The 12,966-nt window shown below is 39.8% G+C and overlaps 1 protein-coding gene across 33 annotated transcripts in view; it reads left to right on the top strand.

Moving 5' to 3' along the window:
* ARPP21 (cAMP regulated phosphoprotein 21) overlaps positions 1-12,966 on the top strand; it is a 202,625-nt gene extending 189,659 nt beyond the window's left edge. For 23 of the 33 annotated variants that reach the window (XM_066992407.1, XM_066992411.1, XM_066992413.1 and 20 more), the window contains 4 exons: positions 4,887-4,934; positions 9,418-9,585; positions 10,802-10,953; positions 12,155-12,966. In XM_066992407.1, the coding sequence (XP_066848508.1) occupies positions 4,887-4,934; positions 9,418-9,585; positions 10,802-10,953; positions 12,155-12,412 (626 nt within the window). In that variant the 3' untranslated portion in view covers positions 12,413-12,966. The remainder of the gene's footprint in view (positions 1-4,886; positions 4,935-9,417; positions 9,586-10,801; positions 10,954-12,154) is intronic. The other 10 variants (XM_048052192.2, XM_048052193.2, XM_048052191.2 and 7 more) reach the window with 3 other exon arrangements.

The raw sequence follows: 12,966 nt of genomic DNA, 5'->3' as shown, positions 1-12,966 counted from the left end.
CAGTTTTTTTCTTGCAGTTTTTAGTCACAGCTATTGTACTGGTTCTTTTTTCAGAAAATAATAATGGTAAAATAGTTAATTATATACTTAATTTCCTTCTAGTTCACTTTAAATCTTAGCTTCAAGGTAAGTTTAGCTTTTCTGCAAGAATATATGAACACTTATATTAATAATGTTATAATCAGTGTCTCTGAATTCAGCAAAATCCTGAATACAGTGTTCTGTAGTTATTTTACATGAAGACCCTCTGTAATGCATTGCTGGCAAGGCCATCTCTCTAGGTGACACTTTCTAGTGTGAGTTAAGACTTACAGCATGTCATATATTAAAGAAATGTGGCTATTAAATGTTAATGGGCTTTTACATTGGTGTTAGTTGTATATTAGCTCTTAATTGCGCTTATGTTGTAAATTAGCTATTGAAAAATCCTGTAAGGAGGAAGTGCAACAGACTGCATCTGTATAGCAACTTATGGCCACAGTAATGGCTGTGACTAAACTTGCATGTTTTTTAAGCATCAAAGCTCTTAAGAGAAACCCAGGAAGTCTCTACAAAGATGTATTGGCCTGCCCGTGAGCCTGTTAGCTCTCATTAATGTCAGCAGGATTGGCATGCAGGGGCTGAGGGCAGAGGAATTGAACCTGGCTTTTCCATAGGGCCCTCCAGGACCTCCTTGATGTCACTAGCACTGAGTAGCAGACCATAGCACATTCCTTCAATGGCTTGGCTTCACACCTCTCAAAATGATGTTTTCCTGGTCCTGCAGTAACCTCCCTCCCTGCAGGCTTTGGGCATCTACGCTGCTCCAGGGTAAACCCTTGCTCATTGTGCTGGCCAAAGGAAAGCTCTTTCCAAAGCCCATCTCCCAAAGGCTGTTGAGTCTGTTCATGCGACTCAGTGGATTAGCTTAGTTAAACAGCATAAAATGTTTTCCTCCTCTCTATATATCACCTGTGTCATTTGCTGGATAAGTGACTTTTTTTTTTTTTTTTTTTGGTCTCCTATAAAATTCAGAAGCCTCAGATTACCAAAACAGCTGCACATGCTTTGTCTGGGTTAATGCATTTAGGTCAGGCTCCAGGCTCTGGGTAAGTGCCAAGATCCTGGATCAGCTGATTAACCGGAATTATGCTGCTGTAATGGAGCCCTGCATTATTGTGTTGCAATTATTTTGGCTTGCAGCTGGCTGTTCCCTCTATATTTTTACTGAAGTGAGATAAAAGGATTTTGTCTTAAAAATAGAATTTCTGAGTCTTACAGAAGCTTTGAGGTACATACCATGTCTGATAGAGGTGTACATTCATTTATCTTCAAGGAGAAGAGAAAATATTTTTTTAATAATTTTTGAAAAAAAAAACAGGAGCAGTGCTAAAGGGTTTCAAACATGAAAGAAAAGTACATTGAAAAGAGAATAAAATAAGTGATTAAAGGGTCATGTAATAACATGATGTTAGGTTCTCAGCAAGAACAGGTTTATTTTCCGCATCAAGCCACTTAGCAGTAGCATGTTGTGCTTAAAGATCTATAATTTAGAAATCCTTTGTGTAGAGAATCAAAAGAATAGATCCAGATTTTAAACAGAATTAACATGTTTCCCCAACCTTAAATCTATATTTATATCTATTCAAGCTCATTTTGATGCCTATTAATATATATTTCTAGTCAAAAAACAGCTCTCTCAGGTTCTTCAGTTGATCGTGAAAAGCAAAATGAATACAGCCATTTATATTTGAACTGTTCAACTGTGCCCTTCTTGATGTTCTTGTTAATAATGCCAGGTCTCCTAGGAGTGCTCTCAAGCAATTTTATCACATAAGCTTTTTGTTTGACCTTACCTGCTGTTCCCCTGGAACACTGATTTGGGGGTCGTGGGGGTGTGGAAATGCCAGCCTGCCTTAATTAAAATTTTAGTCTCAGAAGATGTTACAGTCTGTGATTGCATTAGGTATATAATGACAGTATTTAATCCTCTCTCTTATTTGTCTGGGCTTTATGACATGGTAGCAAGGTCACGGGGTTTTAAATTTTTTAGACGTGGAAAAGTAACTGATGGGCAACTGTGCATCTCCAAGTGATTCATAAAACTCCTTTCATTATATCCGTGATTTGCAAGTTAGCCCTGACGTTAGTTGCTTGGATGATGAGAGGAGAAGGGTCTAAATAACAGTTCAGTGATCTTTGTGAAAACACTTTTTCCTCCATGGGACAGTGAGCATGCATATAAATAGGTTTTAAAAGTTGATGCTTTCCCTTGTCTCCAGCAGTTAGAATTTGGTTTCATAGAAAAAGGGTAAAAGAAAATGTTGTGGACGTTTCTTTTGTGCTGACATATAAGAAGCTCTAAATATCATGTGATGTGCAGTGCTAACTTTCATCATCTCACATTGATATAACCCAGACGGCAATAACAGGAGGCTTTCTGCCACTAAGATGGGCCTATTGATTTTATACCCTTACTATTCTTGAAGAAAAATCTCTGCACAAACCAATCTCTCCTAGTTTTGGTATAAATGTAGCACATTCGAGTTTACATGGGTCAAGCAGAGTTAAAAATAGACTTGTGAGGCCCTGATCTTGCAAATTGCTTGAACTGGGAGTGTTTGCTTAACTATGGGATGCATTATTCCCCTGATTTTGGGGTTTTGTTAGCAGCTGGGAAGTTCCCCTGTTTGGCTGTGGTGTCCAGAGTAGCACATGAAACCATGCTTTGGATGCTCTGTGCTTTGGGTTTCTTACAGGTTCTGAGGTTCCAAAGCAAGTAGAACCAGGATTTCAAATAGACTTTGAAGAAGAATACATGAAGAGTATCCTCTTCAAGGATGGACAGTTCAGCTAGATAAGGCAGTCCTTGCTCTAGCAGTGGGATGTGACTAGGCATAGGGGGGATTTTCAGAGCCATTACACACAAAATATTTTCTTTTGTGGCTGGGTATTTTCATCTGCAGTTTTAACCAAGTCCAACAAATGGGTTGTTCTGAAATAATGCAAAATTGCAGCCGATTTCTAAATTTGATTTCTTTTTCTGAAGATGGAACAGTTTAAATATCTTGTTTTGCACTGTTGATTTTGTAGAACAGAGAACTTTTTAAGCCAGAGAGAGGAAGAGCAGGGGGAACAAGCTGTCTTAGCACCACTATTTTTCTTCCTTCTCTTGTGATAATAAAGTCTTGCTGTCTTATATCTCTGATGCATACATCTTTCTAATCTCCCTAATGCAGCTAGATATGGTCCTTTCTCTGTGGGTCTGCCAACAATGTGGGTGTTAATCTGGTACCAGCTTCAGGAAGCATGAATGTACTCTTAGCAAAGCTACGGCTAATTTAGGAACAAGGGAGCTACAATTCTGGCAGCAATTATATTCTAAGAAAGTAAATTCAAAATCCTGCAGTTTTATAACCCTAGCTCTGTAGAGAATTATACAAGTCACTGTCATTCTAATCAGATTAGGAATATTTATCCTGTTGTGTTTTCGATGAATGTAACTGGAGTGCCATTAGCTAAAAATTGTTTTGATCTTGCACAACTTGAAAGAATCAATGTGATTAGTTTTCAATTTTGAAAACAAAACTAGCATAATACCATGTGCTTTCCCTTGCAAGCTATGCTGCTGGAGTGGGAAGTGCTTTTGCCTTAAACAAGAGCAGCCAAAACTGTAAGTCACTCACTTGAGAAGGCTTCTGCTGGTGCAGAAGCTCTGTGCCTGCAGAGTGCAGCGGGTGGTGTGGGGAGAGGAGCATGTGCTGCTGTAGTTATTGGTACAGGTGCTTTTTTGTGTGTTTTAAGCCAACTTGCACCTCCAAGTTAGCTTAAGACTCCTTTATTTCAGGCATAGGTGTTCTTGTTTTTCCTTTGTGTATGTGTGAAAATGAAATAATTGTATGGTCTTAAGTTTTCAGGGGAAGAGGACAGATTTTTAGCATTAAGCTACTATGTATTTGTTCTTTCAGCTCATGTGGTATCCAGTTTATACCCATAAATTATTTGAGATGTCTTCAGGGGGAGCAAAGCCCAAATATCTTACTAAGTTAAGACATTTTTATGTGTAGTGCAGAGAGAAAGCAGACACAGTAGGGGTGGATTGATCAACTGCAGCAGATTTGGTTTACAGCATGTTTCAGATCCAAGCTTGAGCGACAAAATTGCTTACAAAGTGTTTTGGATTCCAGCTGCACAAGAAGCAGTTTAAATCTTCAGACTTGTATAGAAAATAACACACCAGCAGGGAGAAATTAATTAACATGTCTTCTGTGGGAGTCTTCCAAACTGCAGACACTTAGGGGTGGTGAGGCTGAAAACAAATTCAGCTTAATTTTATAGCAGTGTTTTCAGTGAGACTTCCAGTCTACTGTGTGTGTGAAACTGGTCAACTGATGACAAACTGAATAATTTGGGGTGGGGGGAAGACTTCCTCAGCAGCCACCCAAATCTAATGTATAACGTGCAGACATGAAAAGCCAGCCTGAGCTCAATGCTTCTCTAGAGCCAGCGGCATATGGGGAGATTTTGTAGCTGGTCATTACAATGTTCGTGTGGGAGGTGAAACATCTGGTTGCAATCCAGATGTGAGACAAAGAGTGTCAGCAGGAGGTACTGACAGACCCCCCCATAGCACAGGGGGCTTTGTTCTGACTGATAGAAATCCCTTGCCTCAAATTCCAGCTTTCACTTGTGCTGGGAAAGGATTTGAGCATCCACCTCCCACGGCTTGGCCAACTGGTCTGAATGTAAGTCTGTGCAGAACTGAGCCTGCTTCCCCAGCCTGACCTTCTTCCCTCATATTTTACAGGTAACTCTTAGGGACTGTTTGAGAATCAAAGGGTTCTTTGTGCCAAGACAGAGTGTTTGATCTTGCCGAACTGCTTGCTTCATTTTTTTCTTCCTTTCAGCTTTGCAAGTACTTTGGGATGGACCAACTCAGAACTTTTGGCAAATAAGTGAGTTGCCAAAAACTTTACCAAATTTACTGATGCGTGCATGATGGAATTGTAGTTTTATGAAGACATTTTTTCTTTGACAGGTAACTTCTCACAGGTATTCTAAGCTTCTGTGATTATAAGGCAAAAACTACATCCCACCCATACCTTATTTTAAAAAGTAAGGGAAAACAGACTGGCAAAATTGTGGAAGTTGATATCAATCAGATTCTGCAGCTTGCAAAACTTAGTGATTGTTTCTCCAGTGGGGTGAAACAACCTAAAATACCCCAGAAATAGCCCTTAGGTAGCCACCAGCTGAGTTCTCTGCAGGTGGAGTCAACCTGGTGTCAATGCCAGTACGTGATCAAAGGAAGGAGAGACTGGGAAGAGGAACCACTCTCACACATGGATACTTAGTGCTTTTCACTGGAAGACTAGAAAATTACTAAGAGCTAACTGTCTAACATTTTTCATAAGTATTTCAAGCCTGGATCATGTAATTCACTGTTCTGAATAATACTGGACACAGAGCACGCTCTGATCACACCTTTATTCCCAGAAGTTCTTATTAAGCTGATGAATATCTTCTAGCAAGCTGTCTAACCTCATTTTGGAGATTTCAGGTGATAGCAAGTGTGCTTCTTCATCTCTAGGTAAAATGCCCCCTTGCTAATTATAGACTCTGGTGAAACTTTACACTTTATTTCTAATCTGGATGATTCTAAGTTTATCTTCCAACTATGTAACTTTTTCTTCACTCTGTTCAGGAACCACCTACCAGCAGCTACCTTTTCATCTTTTGAATGAATGGAGTGGAATGAGTTCATCAGGTCTCACAGGAAGAGGTGCACTTTCTGATCTCAGATCAGTTTTCTCACTCTCTTCTCCCAGTTTTGGGGAGTCTTTTGTGGATGTGAGCACCTGTGGCAAGTGCAGCACTTGGGACTGGGTTACCCTTCTGCAGGATCTGTGCCACAGTAGGAGACATAGGGCAGAGGTGCTGGGTTGAGAAAGGCACTGCAGTACTTGTGGAGCGGGCAGGAGTACAGCCAGATTTGTGCAGCATTGCATCCAGCCCCGTTAGCCCTGCTGAGGTCTGTCTTTTGAATTTCTTTTGGTCTCAGGTTGCCATGCTGCTGCAGTGTGTTGTGAAAATGTGCATTTTGGTCGTGTCCCAAGTTTGCAGGTGACCACAGTTTGGCTTCTCATAGAACTACACTAAAGGGAGAATATTAGCCTTCAAATCACTTCACATTAAAACCTCTGTAAATTTATGTGATTGCATCGGATGAGCTTAGATGCAAAGAACCTGTTAGATGCAAGTGCTGAGGGCAGAGTAATATTTGTGGTTCAGGAAGTCGTGCCAGACCAAATTCTCATCATCCCAAGTGCTGATTGTGTGTCAGCACTCCAGGTAAAAAGCCTACTACAAAGCTATCTTGCTAATATATGCTTCAAATCTAAAATGAGCAATGGAACAGTCCCTGCAAGCATGGATGTGCTGTTCATGAAGGGCATGTGCTGAGGCCAGCAGATCAATGCGCCTGCCTTAGTTACAGCTCTGAGTGACGTTACTGGACCCAAGACCACTGTGTTTTATCTTTTAAGCTCCACAGCCTCATTAAGAAATTAAAACATTTGTGGGTGTTTCATGTAGTGTTTTTCCCTCTGGGATGTTTAAGGTAGCTGACTGTCAGCATGGTAATGCAAACTATAAAGGTTCAGAGAATTACCTTGATGTTATGACAGCCTCTTCCATTTAGATTGCGATCCAAGGCTCATTTTTCCTCTGAGGCATTCATTGAAATTCTGTGCACAATTTGTTCCTCTGCTTGTTTAACAATGTCTCTTATGTTTGCCCTGATTTAAAAAAAAATCTTCCTTTGTAGCAGAGATAACATAGAGCAGGATGATATAATTGCAGTAAAGAGGCCCTGGAGCTTGCAGTAATAGGATGGTTCATCTGATGTGTTACTGCCATTAGAAAATATGTATGTTCTCAGGGGACAACAAAGAAACTTTTAAGGATTACACTTTATGTAGTAAGAAAGCTAATAACCAAAGAGCAACTATGAAGAAAACTATTGCTGCAGAATGGTGCCACTTCCTGTTTTCACTTGTTTCCTGACACCTGTGTAGCTCCAAAATATCCATCTCTGCCCAGTGATGGATGGCTTTGTATGCACTGCAGTCAATTCCCAAGCCTTTTGAGAACACTATTATTTTCATTTCATTGAAAAATAAATAGCATGTCAAAAGCATGGCAGAGCTGAGTTCAGGATTGAAACTGCTGTGTGTACAAAATAGTGTTGGGAAAATAGCACTCTCTGATAGTCTGTGCCCTTGGAGGGAAAAAAAAAGTTTGCTAGAATGATACAGTTTCATAAGCATTGCTGAAAGCTTGATATATCAAGGCTATCAGTTATGAGGAGTCTCAGTTCACCCATCTTCATTCTTTCCCTGGACAGTGTGCAAAAACATGAAGACATCAACATACAGTAAACACTGAAGGATCTGTTTCAAATGTTATGTGGCATGCAGAGTCAAAGTTGCATAGTTTTGGCTGTGGAGGTGGAAAATTCAAAGCAGATGGTTTCTGATATTAACAAATTCTTGTACAAATGGATTGCCACATAGACTGCCAGTTCTTGCTGCTTGCTTTTGTGCTGAAACAGAAGCCATCTAGCGTAAAAGACTTGGGCAACTTTTTTTGTTGTTGTTTTTTCGACAGCTTTTTCCTCTTGCTTCTTGTAGAGCTTGTTGCGGATAAAGGAATTCATTCACCTTTTCTTATTCTGTACCACTCTGCACTATTGGAGTGTATCTTTGTACATTATTGGGTTATGGTCAGTACATGAACTTGCATCTTTCTTCATATATTTAACATCATAAAGGGTCAGACTTTGCTGTCAGAGAAGTGGCTTCATTTGAGTTGTAGAGCCTTGAAGGGGAAAGTGGATTTTGAGCAACTGCATCTGGGGTTCTCCAGCAAGGTCTGACATCCATAAATTCTTTGTATTAGGGTACTAATAGGGTACTAATTGTAAAAAATGTCTGAGGGTATTAAATGAGGGACAGATGACAGCCACCATCTTTGCAAGAGAGCAGTAACCTTAAACTTACCTGTTTCCACCCACAGTTCAAGGGAGCTAATGGTCAAGAGACTACAGTAGCCTCTTCTGAATCACAGACGTGACAACTTCCCCTAAAGGCAAAGAAGAGTCAGGAGACAATGCAGCCAGATTCTTACACTAGTATCTCTCTGCTCCTATTTAATCATATTGGAAGTGTGTTAGAATACATCTGAAGCACTTTCTCTGCTTGTATTGAGGTCCCACTGTGTGGTCAAAGCATTGCAAAGTTCTTGCAAAGGGAGTGGGAAAGAAGTCTTCAAATTGCCCAGGGAGTAAGCAGGACTCTGCATGTTAGGACAGGGGTGAGGGGTGCACATGCCTTATGGGCAGAAGAAAGTCCTTGAAGAGTAATGGGATTGTTAAAATAATAATCCATAGCCTAGTGAACCTCAGCACTTAAACCTTTTTGACACTTTTTGCTGTCCTGCACCTGAAATGCAGTATGATTGTACTATCTGCTAAGCAGTGTTTGCCTGCTGATACAGAGAAAGATTTCACCCATACGTTTTGACAGGGCAGAGGTGCAAGTCAATGTAATGCCCCCATGAGGTGATGCCTACATGTTCAGCATAAGGGTAGACACCCAGTCATTTTCATAACTCGTTTCTGTTTGATAGTTATGTCTGCCCTGAACAATAAATGTATCATATTGGTGAATATGGAACAGAAAGCTGAGGCGAAGAGACAGCTGTACGTTTGAACATACAGCAGAGTATCAGCAGTAGCCTGATTAAAATAATGGTGATGCAATTACATTGAGCAATGACAGCCGGGCTTCTCTCTTGTTTACCCTGATGGTGTCAACTGTCTGCTTCTGCATAGCACCATTTGCTGCCCTGTGCCAGTGCATCACAATCTAGCACAGTGAGCACAGATCCAAAATTTGGTAGCATTCCCCAGCTTCACATCACTGAAGATCCCACAGTCCACCATCAATCCCTCATTCATTGCTATATCTGGACTTAAGTTGACAAACATAAGTGATATGAAATGAATTATTTTCTGCAGCTTCCACTGTCAGTTGACTCTTTTCTGCTTAAATTTCCAGTCTTGTGAATACCAGAATAGTAGTGTTACATTTCTTTACTTCTTCCTTTCTCCCCCCCCACCCTCCCTATAATTGGTATACAGGAGCAGAAGAGGACTTGCAATTTTACTACTGCTGTATAAGCCTTCTGTAAACTCAGTTACAGCACTCTGATGTTGGTAATTTTTGTGACTAAAAAATATGCTGACTCTGTGTTTGTGCATAGGAAAAGAACAAATTTGAATGTATAATAATCTGGTGCATTTGGGAGATGTTTGTTGCTATATCCCAGCCAAGTTAATCACTCATGGATTTTTTTTTTGTTTTGCTCTGTTGACAGGAGACGTTAATCTCATATCTGTGGAAAAGGCATCTTTAATGTCAAAAGTGTTCAGATATACCCAACTATTCTCTAGCATCAGAAAAGATTTTGAAGGAGAGCTATCAGTTCAGGATAGACTGGCAGAAACAGAGACATTGGTTACTTATATAATGAAGAAATACGCAGGTGATGTTTTCCAATTCGTGAAGTATATTGAACCTTGTACTGTATTAATGAATATAAATTGAGCAGACGTGACATACGTTTTTTATATAAAAATAACACAGCATTGTTGCTTCTGATAATTCTCCTTTGCCTGAAATATGCTTATTCTGAGAACATCACTACAAAGTTAATAGTGCACTGCATAACTACATATGAAATATACGAATGCTAGAGGACAGAGAATGTCTTAAGGAGGAATTATTCACGTATTTGCAATGACTGTGGCTGGCTGCATTTTTCAAGGACAGGATCTTTCTACATCTTCCTTTCCTTTTCAACTTTTTTCTGCAAAATCCTTCATCTCTAAATATTAGCTTCACCCAGCCAGCCCACTTCCATCTTGTAAGGCTGTTTCTCAGGCCAGATCACGTTGCTGCTGAGCAGCACTTTGTTTCCCATCTACTTTTCTGCTTCTTTAGTGGCTTAGCCCTCCAGATAATACAGACTTTGCCCATTTCTCAGTTAGTCCCAGAGGAGCCAGAAAACCAGCAATGTTGTGGTGACTTTGAACACAGAGCCAACAACAGGTTGAAGCCAAAGCATCAGCTTTTCATCCTTGTGCAGCCACTTGCAAGTTCCTCTTGTGCCAAATGTGAAACAGTAGGGTAGAATGTGACTCTTAATATGTTCTAATCATATATAGATAAATAAAAACTGGCAAGGAGGAGCCAGTGTGTATATAGATACTGTTCTTGATTAAATCAAGCCATCTTTGTTTACATCATGCTAGGGGGGTGTGTTGCAAGAAAGGTAAGAGGGAGGGAGGTGCTTTCTGAGGCACAACTCTGAAGATAAGAAAAGTGATGGGTTAAATTGTGAGGCCAAATACTGATGTCCTTGAAGTTGGTGGGGGTTTTGCCTCTGGAAATACCTTGAAGCCTTTGTTCAGGGCCTTAAATCATGGACTGAAGTCAAATGTCCCTCAAGGTGGTATTTCCTGCAGGGTTGAAGAACACGAGGAAGGTGTGCTGCCTGCTCATATCAGCCTGCCAGGGCTGCCAACCTACGACACGGTTGTTCCCCTTAGATTTTTATTTCTATCAGTGCTTCCATAGAAATAGAACACCTTTTTGACCAATGTGGGGAGAAACACTGGGATCATTCGCCATTAGTGAGAACAGTTTTAATTTTGGCTGTAAAAGGGGCAGCATATTTGAAGGTGGCTTTCTTCTTGCAGGTTACCAGCCTGTCCTGCCGAACCAGCAGCAAGGATTCCAGGGTCTCGTGGGAATGCAGCAGCCTCCCCAAAGCCAGAGCCTGATGAATAATCAACAGGGAAATCAGGTGCAAGGCATGATGGTGCAGTATCCAGCCATGTCGTCTTATCAGGTACTTAGAAGCTGTAAAGACTGCTTTTCTTCTTTGGAGAGTGCTTAATTGAATTAAGTTTTCATATCACAGAATGGTCTTTATTACTTCATTAGGGCAGCATGTGACAGGAGGTCTCCTGATAAATACCATTCTAAGTCAAATTGGTTTCTCTGCTTCCTGTTTATGTATTCTTACTACTCCCGATTTTCATTCTGAATTGGGAATACATTAAATGAACTACTTATTGCAGCCTACAGTACAGGAGAAACTTCAGAAAGCATGAAGGAATTATACTTCTTGTGAAGAAAATGAATTAAAGAAATAAAAAACGATACTTTTTTTTTCACAGTTCGATACCGTTTTCTGTAATTAAGTTGAAGGCTTTTCCTGTTCCAGTTAAAAATTACTCATGCATGAAGTTTCTTGCCAGTGCCCTAAGAGAGAGGATCTCACCATGTCTCCTAAAACAAACTGTAGCTAGAGGGATACTTGTTTTACTGGAGTTAGGGGAGAGCGAAGGAAGTGGCTTGTGTTTTACCGGATCTGTAAATTACCCAAAAGTCTGTATTTTCCCAACTTGATACATGGATTCTGTGAAATATGACAAAAGCTTGAGGCCACCTATGAGGTGGTCTGTGCTTATGTTTCTGGTGTGGTCCCTCTGGAAAGTTAAGAAACAGTGATATTAACTCCTTTCAATAGATTACACTGATTGAGCAGCCATTCCTCCTTTCCATCGCCTTCTTTGAAAACACCACAGTAACCCGGATGGAAATTGGTGAATTGCTTGCGGCCATGATTTTCTCCTCATGTCTTCAGATTTACTATATGGAAAATGTGTTTTAAAGTTAACGATCAGGTTAAAGGCTTAGACCTTTTAGATGGCCTTAGATATACCAGGGTTGAGTCTTCTGTATAATAAGAATATTTGTTTTGCGTTATTATTAATGTAAGAATATGATCTTAGAAATTCACATTCAGCTAGATCATGACAGAACCACTTACTAGTCCCTGGAGCACAGTGACTTATTTTTAACACATCTCTAGTCAAAAAAAAGATCCTCAGCCATTAGAATAGTTCTGAGCAGCAGAAAATAACAATTTTTTTCTGAGCATGTCATATACCTGAATTCAGATAGAAGGAAAATAGGAATACTCTGAACTTATTTTAATTTATTTACTAATTATTTTTTCTACATATTTCTCTACGTCTGTCTAGGTGCCAATGACCCAGGGTTCTCAAGGATTGCCACAACAATCATATCAACAACCAGTCATGCTACCTAATCAATCAGGTCAAGGAACACTTACAGCCACTGGAATGCCTGTTTACTGTAATGTCATACCTCCTGCCCCACAGAACAATCTACGGTTGATTGCCCCACACTGCCCCTCCAATAACGTTCCAGTTATTTCTGCCAGCTGCAGGACAAACTGTGCGAGCATTAACAATGCAGGGTGGCAGGTAAAGTACTGACACTGGCTTAGAGTGGATATACAAGGATAGTGGTGCGTTATTTGACAAATAACTCATGGCCTTCAAATGAAGAGGAACACAACAGAATAATCAGTTGAGGACATAAGTACTGACTATGCCCAAGTGATTTGCTGCTGGAAAAAATCTGTAAAAAAATAAATTTTGAAAAAAAAATGTTTGCTGGTTAATGGTGCATATTCTTGTCATGTCTGCTAGGTATGCCTTTATAGCTTAGCTAGTGACATGAATTCATTGAGGTAAGATTTTTTCCTACCACTGAACACCACTGTGTAGATTGTAATATCCTTGATTCGGAATAGTTTTGTACTTTGTGTTGAGTTTGTGAAGCTAAAAGTATTTAAAAATATAATAAAATCACATTGTACCAAAGCTGTAATGGAAATGAAAAAAAAAACTAAAACAAAATGAAAAAAAAATACTGAATGGAAGGAATAATTTATATACACTATAGAGTTTTTTATGGATATATACTGTATTGTAGTGTTTAATCACAATAAAGCTATTTGACCTCATGGAGAAAGGTCATGTTTCTA

This window comes from Anser cygnoides, chromosome 2, assembly GCF_040182565.1.
Source record: "Anser cygnoides isolate HZ-2024a breed goose chromosome 2, Taihu_goose_T2T_genome, whole genome shotgun sequence".
Taxonomy (NCBI): Eukaryota; Metazoa; Chordata; class Aves; order Anseriformes; family Anatidae; genus Anser; species Anser cygnoides.
Note: the sequence above shows the minus strand (reverse complement) of the source record. Positions and strands in the feature narration are given on the sequence as shown.